Raw genomic sequence first — 19,668 nt, 5'->3', positions numbered from 1 at the left:
TCGGCCTGAATGGACCGAGTGGCCGCACGGAAAAAGCAGAGTCACGCCGGCGCCGTACACGCCTGGCCGCTGCCGACGGGAGTTGTGCGCAAAGGGTCGGGGGGGCGGCCTGTGGGGGGGGGGGGGGGGGCTCCGTCCCCAGGGTGGGCCTCCGATGGGGTCTGGCCAGCGATCGAGGCCCACCGATTGGCAGGCCAGCCTCTCCACCCCGGGCCTACTTTGTTGTGCGTCGGGCCCCTGAACCCCCCGCGCCATGTTGCGTTGGGGCCGGAGCATTCAGTAAAGCCACTGCGCATGCGCGGGTTGGCGCTAACCCCAGTGTGCGCCAGGAAGTGCGGCGTGAACCGCTCCGGCGATATACTGGCCCCCTGTGGAGGCCAGAATCGCTAGTGCCCGCATCCATTTCGTGCCGTTGTGAAACGCGACGGCGTTCACGACGGCACGGACACTCTGTCCCCCGATCGGAGAATCGCGCCCGGTCCTTGTTGCACCGATTCCTGATCGGGGTTTTCTATCAGCCGATCACGTGACTGCCAGTTTGGCTTCCTGTGACCAGTTACGGGGGGGTGGAACTCTGTCAAGAAAGTGAGAGTATTATGCGGAAAGTACCGTCCTTCCAACACACAGCCCCCAATGACACCCGCACTTTGAATTTCCAGCAAGCGAGGACTCAGCCAACGACGCCTCAGGAAGCTACTTTGCTGGAGCTCAGGAATCACTCCTTACCTGGTTAAGAATTCATCTACGACAGCTGTGGGCAGCTGTGGGGTCTCAAGCCCCTTATGTTGTGTGGTCAGGACTGTGCCGTTATCCACGTCCACCAGAACTAACTCTTCCACCTGTAATGGTGACCATCAAGAGTGATTATTGTATTGACACGAGAAACATATTCACAGCACAGAATACAAATAGAAACCGTGGGTCAGAAAATGAGGCAGGCTGGGAGCAGACAGAGGTGGAAAGGTTCAAGGAGAGACATCCAGAGTTTGAGACCTTGTCAGACAAACGCAAGACCACAAATGGTGGCGCGATTAAAATTCGGGAAACTCAGAGGTCCAGTACTGAGGGAGTGCTGTACTGTCAGAGGGTCAGTACTGAGGGAGTGCCGCACTGTTCGAGGGTCAGTACTGAGGGAGTGCTGCACTGTCAGAGGGTCAGTACTGAGGGAGTGCTGCACTGTCAGAGGGTCAGTACTGAGGGAGTGCTGCACTGTCAGAGGGTCAGTACTGAGGGAGAGCCGCACTGTCAGAGGGTCAGTACTGAGGGAGTGCTGCACTGTCAGAGGGTCAGTACTGAGGGAGTGCTGCACTGTCAGAGGGTCAGTACTGAGGGAGTGCTGCACTGTCAGAGGGTCAGTACTGAGGGAGTGCTGCACTGTCAGAGAGTCAGTACTGAGGGAGTGCTGCACTGTCAGAGGGTCAGTACTGAGGGAGTGCTGCACTGTCAGAGGGTCAGTACTGAGGGAGTGCTGCACTGTCAGAGAGTCAGTACTGAGGGAGTGCAGCACTGTCAGTGGGTCAGTACTGAGGGAGTGCCGCACTGTCAGGGGGTCAGTACTGAGGGAGTGCTGCACTGTCAGAGGGTCAGTACTGAGGGAGTGCCGCACTGTCAGAGGGTCAGTACTGAGGGAGTGCCGCACTGTCAGAGGGTCAGTACTGAGGGAGTGCCGCACTGTCAGAGGGTCAGTACTGAGGGAGTGCTGCACTGTCAGAGGGTCAGTACTGAGGGAGTGCTGCACTGTCAGAGGGTCAGTACTGAGGGAGTGCTGCACTGTCAGAGGGTCAGTACTGAGGGAGTGCTGCACTGTCAGAGAGTCAGTACTGAGGGAGTGCAGCACTGTCAGTGGGTCAGTACTGAGGGAGTGCCGCACTGTCAGGGGGTCAGTACTGAGGGAGTGCTGCACTGTCAGAGGGTCAGTACTGAGGGAGTGCCGCACTGTCAGAGGGTCAGTACTGAGGGAGTGCCGCACTGTCAGAGGGTCAGTACTGAGGGAGTGCCGCACTGTCAGAGGATCAGTACTGAGGGAGTGCTGCACTGTCAGAGGGTCAGTACTGAGGGAGTGCCGCACTGTCAGAGGGTCAGTACTGAGGGAGTGCCGGACTGTCAGAGGGTCAGTACTGAGGGAGTGCTGCACTGTCAGAGGGTCAGTACTGAGGGAGTGCCGCACTGTCAGAGGGTCAGTACTGAGGGAGTGCTGCACTGTCAGAGGGTCAGTACTGAGGGAGTGCCGCACTATCAGAGGGTCAGTACTGAGGGAGTGCCGCACTGTCAGAGGGTCAGTACTGAGGGAGTGCCGCACTATCAGAGGATCAGTACTGAGGGAGTGCTGCACTGTCAGAGGGTCAGTACTGAGGGAGTGCCACACTGTCAGAGGGTCAGTACTGAGGGAGTGCTGCACTGTCAGAGGGTCAGTACTGAGGGAGCGCCGTGCTGTCAGAGGGTCAGTACTGAGGGAGTGCCGCACTGTCAGAGGGTCAGTACTGAGGGAGTGCTGCACTGTCAATGGGTCAGTACTGAGGACAGTAATTGAAGAAAAGGAGGGACTATGACCCTCCTGTTGGTCACAATGCCTCAATAACTGTTTAATCTACTGACTGCCTCCAGAATATGCCTGAAAATAATTAAAGGGAGGTCTCCAAGCAGTGATCCGGTTCCAGGGAATTCAGAACATGTTTCCAGGCAGTCAGTTACTTTACCACACTCGGGTACAAACTCCCGAACCCCAGCGTCACGCAACGCCCTACTGGGATCGCTAATTAGTAATGGACAACATTGACAACACTGACCTCATTGATGGTCTCGAAGTGTCTGGAGTGACAACCCATGAGGAAGATGGTGGGTGCCATCACCAGGTCCAGCATCTGATTGGCCAGCACTGGGATGTAGGGGTGCCGCCATTGTAGAGGATGCAGGTAATGTACAAAACATTCGGTGACCAGGGTCAGCAATGGCCAATTGGTGGAGAAGAAAACCAGCCTTCGCTCTGTCAGGATGTAGGTCAGAATCTGAAGCAGAAATTGGAAAGTCGGTGAACAGTGTGGTGGGAGGTGGGGGAGGGGAGGCAACCCCAACCCCAACATTCTGTACCCATTGTGAAAACCCATCAAAGCATCCCACAGCCAATCACAATCAGCATCTGACAACTCTCTAAGGTGCAAACAAGATTCATCAGGTCAATACCAGAGCTGAGTGGTCAGGATTATTCGGAAAGCTTGGGACAACAGAAGGTGAGACTGAATCGAGAGGCCTTTGAAATGATGGAAGGGTTTGATAGTGCGGGCATAGAGGCATTTCCACTTGAGCTGAACAGTGTAGATATAGTGAAAGGGAAGCTGGATAGATATGAGGGAGAATGGAATAGAACGTTTTGGTGATAGAGGAGAGGAAGAGGAATGGGAGGAGGTTCATTGGGAATACAAACTCCGTCATGGATCAGTGGGGCTGCGGGACCTGTTTCTGTGCTGGGAATTCTTTAAAGTTATGTAACTCCACCTTCCCAACACACACACTCTCACACACACACAGCCACGCACATACACACACAAACAGACACACATCCATACACACACGCATACACAACACACACATGCACGCACACACACAGACAGACACACACATGCACGCCCACATATAGTGACACACATACACACTCTATTACACACACACGCACCCTCTATCACAAACACACACACACACACATTCTATCACACACACACATATAGAGACACACATACACACTCTATTACACACACATGCACCCTCTATCACAGACACACACTATCACACACACTCTCTATCACAGACACATACACACACACCCTCTATCACAGACACACACTATCACACACACACTCTATTACAGACACATACACACACACACTCTATCACAGACACATACACACACACACTCTATCACAGACACACACACACACTCTATCACAGACACATACACACACACACATATACAGAGACACACACACACTCTATCACAGACACCCTCTATCACATACACGTACACACACTCTTTCACACACACACCCTCTATTTCACACACACTCTATCACACACACTCTATCACACACACACACACCCTCTACCACACACACACTCTATCACACACACTCTATCACACACCCTCTATCCCACACACACTCTATCACACACTCTATCACACACACACACACCCTCTACCACACACACACTCTTATCACCGACACACTCTATCATACACACCCTCTATCCCACACACACTCTATCACACACACTCTATCACACACTCAATCACACACACACACCCTGTCACAGACACCCTCTATCACAGACACACCCTCTGTCACACACACTCTCTATCTCACACACACTCTATCACACACCCTCTATCCCACACACACTCTATCACACACACTCTATCACACACTCAATCACACACACACACACCCTCTACCACACACACACTCTTATCACCGACACACTCTATCACACACACCCTCTATCACACATACACCCTGTCACAGACACCCTCTATCACACACACCCTCTATCACAGACACACCCTCTGTCACACACACACCCTCTATCTCTCACACACACACACACACAGACACTATATTTACCTGCAGTATGATTTCTGATTTGAAGCAGAGGAACGGAATGTGTAGGCCGATGTCGATAACTGGACTGTCAATGTCTTCCGGAGGGGACAGTATGATACTGAGCGGCCCCAGTTCAAAACACTGATCATCAGGAAGGAGGAGAGGCCGTGAGGAAAGAGTCAGACGTTAAAAAGCAATAAAACTGCCAAAGATTAAACATTTTACCCGGATGTTCCTGGCCCCGGAGTGGAATATAGACCAGTAGAATCTCAGGGAATCACCTTTATTTGGTTCTCTGCTGCAATCCTGTTGCCAGGGCTTTCTCCTAGTGGCAGCAACAAAGGAACAAGTAGGCCATTTGGCCTCTCAATTCCGTTCCATGATTCAACGGCTAATCATCTGCCTCAACTCCACTTTCCCACACTATCTGCACGCCTCAGATGTCATTAATAACCAGAAATCTATTAATTCCCATCTTGAACATGCTCAGTGACCGAGCTTCCACAGCCCTGTGGGGTAGTGAATTCCAAAGATTCAACAGCCTCTGAGTGAAGACCTTCCTCCTCAGCTCAGTCACAAATGGCCTGCCGCTTTTCCTGAGATTGTGCCCCTTATTCTGGTTCGAGACTCAGCAGCCAGGGGAAACATCCTTCCTGTATTTACCTCGTTGAGCCCTGTAACAATTTTGTCTGTTTGAATGAGGTCACCTCTCGTTCTTCGAAGCTCCAGAGAGCGAAGACCCTGTCTCCTCAATCCCTCCTCAATCTCTCTCATGAGACAATCCTGCCATCCCAGGAATCAGCCTCTGTTGCACGCATTCTGTGGTAAGTATAGCGTTCCTTAGGCAAGGAGTCCAAACTGAGCACAATGCTCCCGGTGCAGTCTCACCAAGGCTCTGTACAAGGTGTGTTGACTCTGATCCTGCAATAAGCACCAACATACCACTTACCATCCTAATTACTTGCTGCACCATCAGGTTTTAAGTGACTCATTGACTTATCAACAATGACACCCAGATCCCTTTGTCCATCTTATCATTGGTATCAAGATGAACGGACCATGCCAACTGGATTCTCTCACTCCCAGTGCAGCTTCCTCTCCAGCCCGGAGCAGATGTCCCAAACTCTAGCCACGAGCTAGCTGGACTCTTAATCTTGGATCCATCACTGCTACATTCCTCTTGCTTCAATGACTTTCCTGTACCAGGGTGTCATGGTCAGTATGATCATCCATTCTGAAGCCCCCGCATTCATTCATACAAACTGCAAGAATCTCGAACTGGCTGGACAATTGCAAAGGCTGGAGCTCCTCCACCTCCACCTTCTTGATCCCCTTCACATAGAATCCCTACAGTGCAAAAGGAGACCATTCAGCCCATCAAGTCTGAAAGAGCACGCTACCTGGGCCAACTCCCCCGCCTTATCCCCGTAACCCCACCCCCTCACCTTCTGCCCGTAATCCCACTTCCCAATTTATCCCCATAAACCCACCCCCTGCCTTATCCCCGTAACCCCACTCCCCGCCTTACCCCAATAACCCCACCTAACCTGCACATCTTTAGACGCTAAGGGGCAATTTAGCATGGCCAAGCCACCTAACCTGCACATCTTTGGACTGTGGGAGGAAACCCGAGCACCCGGAGGAAACCCACGCACACACGGGGAGAAACTGCAAATTCCGCATAGTCACCTGAGGCTGGAATTCAACCCGGGTCCCTGGAGCCGTGAGGCAGCAGTGCTAACCACTGTGCCACCCTGTTGCTGTGAGGCAGCAGTGCTAACCACTGTACCGCCCTGGTGCTGTAGACAGCAGTGCTAACCACTGTGCCACCCTGTTGCTGTGAGGCTGCAGTGCTAACCACTGTGCCACCCTGGAGCCATGAGGCAGCAGTGCTAACCACTGTGCCACCCTGGTGCTGTGAAGCAGCAGTGCTAACCACTGTGCCACCGTGCTTGCTCCAAAGGTGCCCCTGTGCCTGTTTTATCAATCAATGAAATAATGGCTGATGATACAACCTTACTTCACACACCTGCCTTCATCCCATATCCTTTCTCTCTCTCATCACTCAGAGTTGTTAATCATGGCTCATGAGGCAGGGTGAAATGACAGGCCCGAGAACTTCGTCAAACTGTCCAGGGATTGACGCTATTCTGCCAAGAGATCGGACTGACCTTTCCAGACAGTTACATCCTTTAATATCTCTACAACCTTTATTTTCTTGCCCTTGTTCTCCCCCTCCAATCCTCTCCTGAAGCATCCACCCCTGGATTATCCACAATGCCCCAGATTGTCCACTTGGGCAGAGAGGCTGGGTGATATGCAGAGAGAGGTACTGAGGGAGGAGACAAGAATCCCTGCAAAAGATCACAAGGTGAGACCAGCCATTTGCCTCCTTTTTGTTTCCAAGGGTGTCTTAAATTCAGATTTGTGCTTGAGGTGCTGTTATCTACAGGGCTACAGACCAAGAGCTGGAAGGTGGAATTAGACAGAATAGTTATTTCCAGGAACGTAAGAACTGGGAGCAGGAGTCGGCAATTTAGCCTCTCGGGACCCCTCCACCGTTCAATATGATCATAGCTGATCTCATCCTGGCCGCAACTCCATCGTCCTGCCCGTTCTCCATAACCCTTCAACCCATTACTGATTAAAAATCTGTCTATCTCCTCCTTAAATTTACTCACTGTCCCAGCATCCACTGCACGCTGGGGTAGCGAATTCCACAGAATCACATTTCCACACAAACGCACACAAACCCCGATGATGCCGCATTTCTGGAACCGACTTCTTACCAATTGAAGGGAGCCAGGCGGTGGACAGGGCACTAGAGCCAGCTGGGCAGCAAATTCTTTCACCTTCATCTCAAACTCTCTCTCTCCGCAGGACTTCAGGTCGAGCAGCAGGCTGAGGAGAAGGAGGTGGAGGGGTGTTACTGGCAGCCACAAACTGGCAAAGACAGCAGGAGGGTCAGTGATGCCGAAGGCCCTGGAACAAATTAAACCTGCAGCACTTTTAACACAGCAGAATATAGGGTATAGGGTGGATACGTGGGTTTGAGTAGGGTGATCATGGCTCGGCACAACATTGAGGGCCGAAGGGCCTGTTCTGTGCTGTACTGTTCTATGTTCTATGTTCTAATATGCCACAACACTTTGCAGATGTGATCTCAGACAAAATTGCACACGGAGCAACAGAGAGAGATAGTAGGGCTTGTAGTATTATCATAAATGTAAGAACTGAAAGGTTAATGACATGTCTAGATCAGCCACTAGATGGAGTTAGAGTTACAAGTATATAAGACATTGATGCTAAACCTTGTGGGGAGAGAAGTGAAGGAGGTAGCTAGAGTATAGACTTAAGGAAAGATAGTGTGAGTAAGAGCAGATCATGGTTTATTATAGTGTAGTGATTTGTTGTAGGTGAGTGTAGATTATAAGTTAATTATCAACTGTGTATTATTTAGGAGTACGTGTTGAATCCAAATTGGTAGTGTTAATAAATTTATAGCTTTGTTCAAGTTGAAGCTATTTTCTGGTCTTTGTGACCACTACGCAACCATTCTGAATTTAGCAAAACAAAGAACACCACAAACATTCAGTCAAAGTGATAGGAGTGTCTTCAAGGAGAAGAGAGGTGTCGAATGATAGAACATGCCCAAAAAACAATGTTATACTCCTGTTTCGATATTCTATATGAATTGTGCTATGTATTAACCTTAAGAATATTCTCTCTCTCTCACACATACATACACGTATACACACACTCGTGCAAAGTCACACACTTGTGTAAAAAGAGAAATGCACAACACATTTGCTTGGAGTGTCTTGTGGAAGTGGAGGACAATTTTTGAGGAAGGGCAGTAGCATTCTCCCTGGAATCCTCGTTAACATTTGTCAACACTGCAAAGTGCTTTAGGGTGTCTTGGGTTGCCGAAAGGTTCATGGAAATATTTCCCTTCCATTTTTTCTCAGAACTGTCCCAAGTAAGCCACAGATCATGAATTACAGACATTCCCTCGATATTTGGTCGCAGGGGGCTAATATTATCAAGCTATTTAAAACAATTGCAGGTTTGAATGTGGGTAGTTAGGGAAGATCTAGTTGCTATAGTGCGGTGACTCTCGGACAAGGGGATTAAACTTAAAGTTAGGAATGTTCAGCAGAGGAATGAAAAAGCACTTCTTTCCACAAAAGGGTATTGAAATATGTCTGACTCTGGCTTGAATCTAAACCCAACTGAATCAAGTTTGTCATTAGAATAATTGAAACGCATTTGGAACCTCAGTTTATAGATTTTCCTCCTTTATTGTCCATGGCTTTCTGATTTTTCAATCTTTTCAGTAGATTTCTGAGCAGGTTGGAGAGTGTGACTAGTATTATGACCCCCGATCAGATCCCAAAGGTGGCTCAGACACTGGGCAGAAACCCCAACATTTAATTTTAATTTTGTAAGACTGTGAGGAAAGGCTACTTCACTCCTAGACTGATTATGCAAAATAGGGATATGATATATTGAAACAAACTTTATTACTGAAACAGTAATTAAAATATATTTAACATCACACAAGAAAATAGCTGGCAATTACCCCTTAAACAATGCTAATCGCTACAGTGACACAATAACCCTTAACTGCTACCTTTACTTCCATTCAATCAACAGAACCATCTCAGATCCCAATCCACTTTTCAATACAGTTAGCAAACTCAGGAATACTTGTTGTACGGAGGTGCCTTGAGTACTTTGAGAAAGAGAGATATTTTGAGATCATTTAAAGAAAGAGAGCTGACCCCCTTTCAGAATAATGCAGAATCTCTGACTGTATATCATCAGAAACCCTCTCAGCTCAGCTTCCAGTCAAAAACTAAAACTCTGAAACTCTCAACCCGCCTGACTGCTTCACCCTGGGCTCCTCCCATTAACCACATCATCTTACTCAGCTGAACACAATGGGCTGGATAATCCGGCCCTCCAGCCGCGTCTTTCTTGGCTGCGCGCCGCTTGCTGATGGTGGGATTCTATGTTCCCGCTGATAGTCAATGGGATTTCCCATTGTAACCGCCCCATGCCGTCGCACAATCGCTGATGGGGCTACGTTGCGGCGGGAAAAGTGAATTCCAACGTCTGGAGAATTCCGGCCAATATCTTTCATTAACTACTCTGACGGGAATTCTCTTAATATAAATAAAGGTCCATTAGCCCAAACGTTTATGATGCTTTAATTACACCTCTGGCTGCAAAAATGCCTGGCTGTCTCCTGCCCGCCAGGTGTTTTACAAACACTGTTGCAGCAGTCAAACACACACTATCCCAGGCTTTTAACCCTTACAGCACCACATAATGCAGTGGATGAGATTCTCCATTTGGGAGACCATGGGCTGGATTCAGTGGTTACATGGCGGCTGAAACGGAGAATTTCCAGGACCGGTGAGGGGCTAGCAGCAGCACCGGGTGAAACTCCCAGCTCCCGCGCCGCAAGCTCCCGGTGATTGGCCGGGTCCCTGGCCACGCATGTGCATGCTGCCAGCGGAGGGGGGGGGGGGGGATGCTGCCAGCGGAGAGGGGGGGGGGGATGCTGCCAGCGGAGAGGGGGGGGATGCTGCCAGCGGAGAGGGGGTGGGGATGCTGCCAGCGGAGAGGGGGGGGGGGATGCTGCCAGCGGAGGGGGGGGGGGGATGCTGCCATTGGAGAGGGGGGGGATGCTGCCAGCGGAGGGGGGGGTGGATGCTGCCAGCGGAGAGGGGGGGAAGCTGCCAGCGGAGAGGGGGGGGTATGCTGCCAGCGGAGGGGGGGGGGGGGATGCTGCCAGCAGAGAGGGGGGGGGGGGGGATGCTGCCAGCAGAGAGGGGGGGGGATGCTGCCAGCGGAGGGGGGTGGATGCTGCCAGCGGAGAGGGGGGGGATGCTGCCAGCGGAGGGGGGGGGATGCTGCCAGCAGAGAGGGGGGGGATGCTGCCAGCAGAGAGGGGGGGGGATGCTGCCAGCAGAGAGGGGGGGGGATGCTGCCAGCGGAGGGGGGGGGATGCTGCCAGCGGAGGGGGGGGGGGGATGCTGCCAGCGGAGAGGGGGGGGGATGCTGCCAGCGGAGAGGGGGGGGGGATGCTGCCAGCGGAGGGGGGGGGATGCTGCCAGCGGAGAGGGGGGGGGGGATGCTGCCAGCGGGGGGGGGGGATGCTGCCAGCGGAGAGGGGGAGGATGCTGCCAGCGGAGAGGGGGGAGATGCTGCCAGCGGAGGGGGGGGGGATGCTGCCATTGGAGAGGGGGGGGATGCTGCCAGCGGAGGGGGGGGGGGGGGGATGCTGCCAGCGGAGGGGGGGGGATGCTGCCAGCGGAGGGGGGGGATGCTGCCAGCGGAGGGGGGGGGGATGCTGCCAGCGGAGAGGGGGGGGGGATGCTGCCAGCGGAGGGGGGGGGGGGATGCTGCCAGCGGAGAGGGGGGAGATGCTGCCAGCGGAGGGGGGGGGATGCTGCCATTGGAGAGGGGGGGGGATGCTGCCAGCGGAGGGGGGGGGGGGATGCTGCCAGCGGAGGGGGGGGGGGGGATGCTGCCAGCGGAGAGGGGGGGGGGATGCTGCCAGCGGAGGGGGGGGATGCTGCCAGCGGGGGGGGGGGGATGCTGCCAGCGGAGAGGGGGGGGGGGATGCTGCCAGCTGAGGGGGGGGGGGGATGCTGCCAGCGGAGAGGAGGGGGATGCTGCCAGCGGAGGGGGGGGGGGTGATGCTGCCAGCGGAGGGGGGGGGGGATGCTGCCAGCGGAGGGGGGGGGGGATGCTGCCAGCGGAGAGGGGGGGGATGCTGCCAGCGGAGGGGGGGGGGATGCTGCCAGCAGAGGGGGGGGGGATGCTGCCAGCGGAGAGGGGGGGGGGGATGCCGCCAGTGGAGAGGGGGGTGATGCTGCCAGCGGAGAGGGGGGGGGGGATGCTGCCAGCGGAGAGGGGGGGGATGCTGCCAGCAGAGGTGGGGGGATGCTGCCAGCGGAGGGGGGGGGAGATGCTGACAGCGGAGGGGGGGGGGGGGGGGAAGCTGCCAGCGGAGGGGGGGGGAGATGCTGCCAGCGGAGAGGGGGGGGATGCTGCCAGCGGAGGTGGGGGGGGGATGCTGCCAGCGGAGAGGGGGGGGGGGGAAGCTGCCAGCGGAGAGGGGGGGGGGGATGCCAGCAGAGAGGGAGGGGGGGGGATGCTGCCAGCGGAGAGGGGGGGGGGATGCTGCCAGCGGAGAGGGGGGGGGGATGCCAGCAGAGAGGGAGGGGGGGGGGGGGATGCTGCCAGCGGAGGGGGGGGGATGCTGCCAGCGGAGAGGGGGGGGATGCTGCCAGCGGAGGGGGGGGGGGATGCTGCCAGCGGAGGGGGGGGGGAAGCTGCCAGCGGAGAGGGGGGGGGATGCTGCCAGCGGAGAGGGGGGGAGGGGGGTGGGGGAGGGACCGGTGGGTCCCGGTGCCGGGCAGGGTCCCAATTTTTCAATTCGCCGCTGCATCCAGCGGCAGGCTGCAGAGAATCCAGGCCAATATATGTGAGATTCCCTCATTTACCAGACTAGTCTGCTGCATGAGGGATCAAGGGCTGAATTCTTCGACCCCCCGCCGTGTCGGAGAATCGGCAGCGGGCCGCAGAGCGGAGAATCAGCGCCATTGGGGCCGGCGTGGTCGGCGCGGCGCCGGTCGGGGTATGCGCTGACTCTCCGCCCCGGGCCGGTGCACCAATTCTCCGCACGAACGGGCTGAGCGGCCGTCATCAAAAATCCGAGTCCCACAGGCTCCGTTCCAACAGCCTCTGAGCCGGCTGGACCTCGGCGTCGAAGGGGCCGGGGGGGGGGGGCCTGTGGGGGGGGGGGGGGGGGTCCCGGCCCCAGGGGGGGGGGGGGCCTTCATCGTGGCCTGGCACGCGATCAGGGGCGGGCCTCTCTACCCCCCCGGCCTCCTTTCCTCCGCGCTGGCTCCTGTAGCCCGGCGCGCGGAAAAAGACCTCCGCACATGCGCTAGTTGGCGCCAGCCCAACTGCGTACGTGCGGACCCTGTGGCGCCGGGTACACACCAGGATCGGCAGCTGGAGCGGCTGCGCTATCGCGCTGTGGGCCGCAGATAAGGGTCCCGGAACGGGGGCCGAGGCCGGAGTAAAACACTCCCGTTTTTAGGCCGGCGTCGACACTTAGCCGCCCGATGGGGAATCCCGCCCCACATTTCTGCAGGACAGCCTGGGTGAGACAGCTGGTCTTTTCCTCTCCAACGTTTTTCACATATTCATATAAATAACTCAGTTTAACATGAGGCTTTCTGAAATGATAACGATTCAGTCAGGAACCTATCCTGCTTTTTAATTGCGATACTGAATTGGCATGTCATAGACTCTACAGTTTCCTGACAGCTGAGGGAGAGGATTAACATTCAGGAAAACCTCCATACAGAGACAATTGTGAAGTTCCCCTGATTTCTGGGGGTTGTGCTGCCAGACCCTGAATATCAAAGTGATTTTGCAATTTATATTGCCAATTCCATGCCTTTCATTATCGCTTTCAACCTGCAACCAATATCTTTGATTTAGTTGCTTATCTGGTCTGCGTCAGACGATGACTCCAAGTCCAACCTTCCCTTCCTTTCCGAAGCCCTTGACCTGGTTTTCCGCCTTCCTGTCTAACTTTCCCCGGAACGGGTTACATCCGTGTCACACTCAGCACTGAAATGGCCTTTATCAAACACAAATGATGCTTTGTGTGACTGTTACTGTGTTAAACCTTCTATGGCCTTCGACATGGCTGAGCGCTCCATCCTCCTCAAACGCCTCGCCACTGTTGCCCAGTTGGGTGGGACTGACCTCTTTTGGTTCAATCTTATCTGTCTCGAGAACCACCCATAACACCGTCCCTTCCAACCCCCACACCTCTCTCTGGCGGTCCGTAACAATCTGCCCCCCAGCCCTCTTCCCCTCCTGCACTACACCTGCCCCTTGGTGACATGGTCCGAAACGTGAGGCCAGCTTCCGTGCGCACACTGACAACATGCAGCTCTGCCTCTACGCCGTATTTTTATTGACCTCCTCCGCTGCGAACCTGATCCCCGATCCCAAGTGAAGTACTTCCCAATACCTTTCTTGATATTGGGTCCATTTACAGATGCACCGTTACATTTGTCTGCTTCCTACCTGCTACCCCAGTGCCCCAGCAGCTTCTCTTTATAAGTGCTCTAGGTACTTAATTAAACAACACCCTTCAATTGTGCATTTTACTAACTACCATCAGCATTCCGGGGCTGGTTTAGCACACTGGGCTAAATCGCTGGCTTTTAAAGCAGACCAAGGCAGGCCAGCAGCACGGTTCAATTCCCGTACCAGCCTCCCCGAACAGGCACCAGAATGTGGCAACTAGGGGCTTTTCACAATAACTTCATTGAAGCCTATTCGTGACAATAAGCGATCATCATTATCCTTATCATTAGCATGTGCCCCACTGCACATCCTGAACGAGTCCCAAATTCCTCCAGTTAAACATTGGGAAGATTACCGTAGCCATTTCTCTCAGTCCCAAACACTGGGCTCGGGCCATTAGTTCCACTTCTTGATACTACCCCAAAGCGAGGACTTTCTTCTCTACTCCCTCTGCCCTCCAACAGTCACAAGTTCCCTGAAGTTCAAGCGAAGCTTAAGGAACAGTATCTTGGGCGGCATTCTCCGCTCCCGATAAAAATCGGGATGGCCGTCGTGAAATCGGCCGAGGTTCACGACGGCCTCGGGGCCCGCTCCCCGCACCTAATTCACCCCCACCCGGGGGGCTAGGAGCGGGCCCCCGTCGTTCCTGGCCACGACCTTGACGCGCCGGAAATGACGCACAAAACGGCGCATTTGTGAGGTCATCCGTGCATGCGGGTAGCCGGTTCCAACCCGCGCATGCACGGATTACTTCATCGCGCAGACGACGCGAACCGCGCATGCGCGGTGGCCGTCTTTCTCCTCAGCCGCCCGGCAAGACGTGGCAAGATCGCCGGCCTGTCCCCTCCCGAGCACAGTCGTGTGCTCCCGTGCCAATCGGACCCTTAGATGCCCCAAACGGGCATCTGGCGCCCGTTTCACGAATGCAGCGACCAGGTGTGGTTGCTGCCGTGGTGAAACGGGCGTGAAGGGCCGGCCGCTTGGCCCATCGGGCTCGGAGAATCGGCGATCGCCGTGAAAAACGGCGAGCGGCGATTTTTCCGAGCCGGGGCGGGGGGGCGGGTGGGGGGGGGGGGGCGCGGAGAGAGAATCGCTGGGGGCACCAGGGGGGCGTAAAAAATGTTGGGAGGCCCTCTCGCAATTCTCCCACGCCGCGTGCTGAGCTGGGAATTTCGTCCCTTTTCTTTCCAGCCTTCCAGACTCAACATTGAAATCAACAATTTCAGATAATAACCGCTGTCCCCTTTTGTGATAATAGCAGGTGCTCGTAATATTTCTGCTATTGTCATTTATACAAACCCACCATTTGTATCGTCCTACTAACCATCTCATTTTGCCTTGCACAATCAGCTCTTTGTCATTTAATCTTTCCTGCCTTTTACCTTCTCTTTTCTTCCTTCCTCTTGTTGCCCCATTTCCCAGCCTCTGTACCTACTGAAAACCTATTCCCTCTCCAACTTTTCCCAGTTCTGGTGAAGAGTCATGAACTCAGTTTCTCTCTCTAGGTGTTTGTTGTGGGCTCTGTTGACGAGAGCATCACCCTAATGTTAGTGTCTTACCAGGAAAGACAATCCTTCAGCACAGTGTAATATGGAAATTTGGTGATGACACAGATTCCATAGGGGACCAGGACACTGAAAGTTTCTGAAGGGAACTCAGCCTGCTCTGAGCCCTCTGGAGGAGCCTGATAAAGATCGCTTTCCTGCAAAGGCAAAATCATCACATCAGACACTTGCAGCTATTTGATGATTCCAGTTCACCAAAACACATCCCTTCCCCCATGCCTCCCGCCCTCAACCCCCCCCCCCCCCCCCCCCCCCCCCCCCACCCCCCACCCCAATCCTCACCATTAACTTTCTCCTGCAGGACTAGATGTCCATAGAGTCCCTGCAGAAGGAGGCTATTCAGCCCATCAAGTCTGCACTGCTACCTAGGCCCACTCCCCCACCCTATCCTCGTAACCCCACCTTAACCTGCACATCTGAATTGTGGGAGGAACCCGCAGACACAGGAAGAAAGTGCAAACTGCACACAGACAGTCATCCAAGGCCAGAATCGAACCCTGGTCCCTGGCGCTGTGAGACAGCAGTGCTAACCCGGGTCCTTGGCACTGTGAGACAGCAGTGCTAACCCGGGTCCCTGGCACTGTGAGACAGCAGTGTTAACCCAGGTCCCTGGCGCTGTGATGCAGCAGTGCTAACCTGGGTCCCTCGCACTGTGAGGCAGCAGTGTTAACCCGGGTCCCTGGCACTGTGAGACAGCAGTGCTAACCCGGGTCCCTGGGGCTGTCAGGCAGCAGTGTTAACCCGAGTCCCTGGCACTGTGAGACAGCAGTGCTAACCCGGGGTCCCTGGCACTGTGAGACTACAGTGTTAACCCGGGTCCCTGGGGCTGTGAGACAGCAGTGTTAACCCGGGTCCCTGGGGCTGTGAGACAGCAGTGTTAACCTGTGTCCCTGTCACTGTGAGACAGCAGTGCTAACCCGGGTCCCTGGCACTGTGAGGCAGCAGTGTTAACCCGAGTCCCTGGCACTGTGAGACAGCAGTGCTAACCCGGCTCCCCGGCACTGTGAGACAGCAGTGTTAACCCGGGTCCCTGGCACTGTGAGGCAGCAGTGTTAACCCGGGTCCCTGGCACTGTGAGACAGCAGTGCTAACCCGGGTCCCTGGCACTGTGAGACAACAGTGTTAACCCGGCTCCCGGCACTGTGAAACTACAGTGTTAACTCAGGTCCCAGGCGCAGCGAGGCAGCAGTGTTAACCCGGGTCCCTGGCACTTGATTCGATTAGATTATGGCTAATTTGAATCTTAACTTCCTATACCCACCTTGGCTACATATTCCTTAATAGCAGGACCTGAGTTATTCTTTTCATAGTTAAAATACAAAATAATCCCAAGCAAAGTGTTGGAATGGTTTATAAATGGAATAGCGGAACCTGTGATTGGATAACTGACTTTGATATTTCTGACTGTGTTCCAGCCTCTGAACCTGTTGCAGAAACTCCCTGTCCTTAATCCGACAGGAAAATCTCCGTTCTAGGTTGTGTATTGCACAGGAAACATATTGCAGAGGGCAGTCTGTCAAACTCTCACCTTTATCTCTCTGAGAATGTGGAGCACCACTCCCTGCTGTCTGTTCCCCAGGATATCCGTCAGAACCAGGAAATGGAAAGACTCGTCCTGTTCTTCCAACTGAAGCTGAAATCCATCTGGGAAAGTGTGATACCAAGAGAGTGAGAGACAGAGGGAGAGGGAAAGAGAGAGAGGAAGAGAGGGAGTGAGAGGGAGAGAGAGGGACAGAGAGAGAGGATGTGAGAGAGAGAGAGAGAGAAGGGGGGAGAGAGAGCAGAAGGGAGAGAGGGAGATAGAGAGGGGGGGTGGGGGGGGGGGGGGGGAGAGAGAGAGAGATAAAGGGGAGAGAGAGAGGAGAGAGGGAGTGAGGGAGAGAGAGAGGGACAGAGAGAGGGAGAGACAGAGGGAGAGAGAGGGAGGAACAACAGGACAGAGAGGAACAACAAAATAAGACAAAAAATTAAAATAGAAATATTGTGCATCTTCTCTGAAACAGCAATAAGAACAAAACTGGAGGGTCTTGGGAGTAGAAGAGTTGATAATTACATCCTTAATTTGACGTTTTGTAGAAATACCATGAAGAAAAAGACCCGCCAGTCCAGAGCTAATATCAGTTCCACGGGGGCAGAGGGCACAGGGGCAGAGGGCACAGGGATAGAGGGCATGGGGCAGAGGGCACAGGGGCAGAGGGCACAGGGCAGAGGGCACAGGGATAGAGGGCACAGGGCACAGGGCACAGGGACAAAGGGCACGGGGCACCGGGCAGAGGGCACAGGGGCACAGGGCAGAGGGCACAGGGATAGAGGGCACAGGGCAGAGGGCACAGGGATAGAGGGCACAGGGGCAGAGGGCACAGTGGCAGAGGGCACAATGGCAGAGGGCACAGGGATAGAGGGCACAGGGGCAGAGGGCACAGGGGCAAAGGGCACAGTGGCAGAGGGCACGGGGCACAGGGCAGAGGGGCAGAGGGCACAGGGATAGAGGGCACAGGGGCAGAGGGCACAGGGGCAGAGGGCACAGTGGCAGAGGGCACAGGGCAGAGGGGCAGAGGGCACAGGGATAGAGGGTACAGGGGCAGAGGGCACATGGGCAGAGGGCACAGGGCAGAGGGCACAGGGGTAGAGGGCACCGGGCACAGGGGCAGAAGGCACAGGGGTAGAGGGCACAGGGCAGAGGGGCAGAAGGCACAGGGGCAGAGGGCACAGGGGCAGAGGGCACAGGGGCAGAGGGGCAGAAGTCACATGGGCAGAGGGCACAGGGGCAGAGGGCACAGGGGCAGAGGGCACAGGGGCAGAGGGCATGGGTCAGTGGGAACAGGGGCAGAGGGCACAGGGGCAGAGGGCACAGGGGCAGAGGGCATGGGGCAGTGGGAACAGGGGCAGAGGGCACAGGGGCAGAGGGCACAGTGGCAGAGGGCACAGGGATAGAGGGCACAGGGGCAGAGGGCACAGGGGCACAGGGCAGAGGGCACAGGGCAGAGGGCACAGGGATAGAGGGCACAGGGGCAGAGGGCACAGGGGCAGAGGGCACAGGGGCAGAGGGGCAGAGGGCACAGGGATAGAGGGCACAGGGGCAGAGGGCACAGGGGTAGAGGGCACCGGGCACAGGGGCAGAAGGCACAGGGGTAGAGGGCACAGGAGAGAGGGGCAGAAGGCACAGGGGCAGAGGGCACAGGGGCAGAGGGCATGGGGCAGTGGGAACAGGGGCAGAGGGCACAGGGGCAGAGGGCACAGGGGCAGAGGGCACAGGGGCAGAGGGCACAGGGGCAGAGGGCATGGGGCAGAGGGCATGTGGCAGTGGGAACAGGGGCAGAGGGCACAGGGGCAGAGGGCACAGAGGCACAGGGCAGAGGGGCAGAGGGCACAGGGGCAGAGGGCACAGGGGCAGAGGGCACAGGGGCAGAGGACACAGGGGCAGAGGGCATGGGGCAGTGGGAACAGGGGCAGAGGGCACAGGGGCAGAGGGCATGGGGCAGAGGGCATGGGGCAGTGGGAACAGGGGCAGAGGGCACAGGGGCAGAGGGCATGGGGCAGTGGGAACAGGGATAGAGGGCATGGGGCAGTGGGAACAGGGGCAGAGGGCACAGGGGCAGAGGGCATGGGGCAGAGGGCACGGGGCAGAGGGAACAGGGGCAGAAGAGCTGGGGTGAGAGGGGTTTGGGAGAGGATTGTTTTTCTGTTCTTGTTATTAATGAGTTCTCTGGATAATGCCTGTATCTACATGACTAATTGTCCTTCTTTGTATTGAACTTTATTGGACAGGAAGGGCATGCTGAACTCTTGGTGTTTGCACTGAAGATGGACCAAGGGGAACAGCATCTGAAAGAACAATAACAGGAGGAGCTGGTGACATCGTTCTATTAGAGGCTGAAGGACAATGTGGAGGATCTGGAGAATCGCTCGAGAAGACAAAACCTCAGATCATGGGAACGCCTGAAGGCATCGAAAGTGCAGAGGCAAGTGTGTCTGTGGCTAAGATGCTGGAGAAGCTGATGGGGGAGGGGACCTTTGACCGGCCCCTGAAGATAGACCGAGCTCACAGGGCACTGAGGAGGAGGCTGCAGGCAGGCGAGCCGCCGAGGGCGATGGCGGTGTGGTTGCACCACTTTCTGGACAAGGAGAAGATCCTCCAATGGGCGAGGCAGACCAGGAAGTGTACCAGGGAAGGGAATGAGCTGTGGGTCCACCAGGACCTGGGTGCAGAACTGGCAAAGAGGAAGGTTAGGTTCAACCTGGTCAAGGTGAGGTTTGGGGCCGGCAAATAGCGGTTGATCAATTTGGGGATCTGTTCATAGGGGGCAAATTTGCGAGTTGGGGGGATCTGGAGGAAGAGTATGAGTTGCCCTGGGGGAACGGTTTTAGGTATCTGCCGGTTC

General features: G+C 55.2%; 1 protein-coding gene across 1 annotated transcript in view; it reads right to left on the bottom strand.

The window, feature by feature from the left end:
- LOC119969170 (DENN domain-containing protein 3-like) overlaps nucleotides 1-19,668 on the bottom strand; it is a 112,616-nt gene that overhangs the window by 68,702 nt on the left and 24,246 nt on the right. The window contains exons 4-9 of the mRNA XM_038802406.1: nucleotides 16,815-16,930; nucleotides 15,281-15,423; nucleotides 7,382-7,493; nucleotides 4,614-4,733; nucleotides 2,787-3,005; nucleotides 727-839 (exon numbers count right to left, since the gene is read on the bottom strand). Coding sequence (XP_038658334.1) covers nucleotides 727-839; nucleotides 2,787-3,005; nucleotides 4,614-4,733; nucleotides 7,382-7,493; nucleotides 15,281-15,423; nucleotides 16,815-16,930 — 823 coding nt within the window. The remainder of the gene's footprint in view (nucleotides 1-726; nucleotides 840-2,786; nucleotides 3,006-4,613; nucleotides 4,734-7,381; nucleotides 7,494-15,280; nucleotides 15,424-16,814; nucleotides 16,931-19,668) is intronic.

Source organism: Scyliorhinus canicula, chromosome 7, assembly GCF_902713615.1.
Source record: "Scyliorhinus canicula chromosome 7, sScyCan1.1, whole genome shotgun sequence".
In the NCBI taxonomy this organism is placed as follows: Eukaryota; Metazoa; Chordata; class Chondrichthyes; order Carcharhiniformes; family Scyliorhinidae; genus Scyliorhinus; species Scyliorhinus canicula.
Note: the sequence above shows the minus strand (reverse complement) of the source record. Positions and strands in the feature narration are given on the sequence as shown.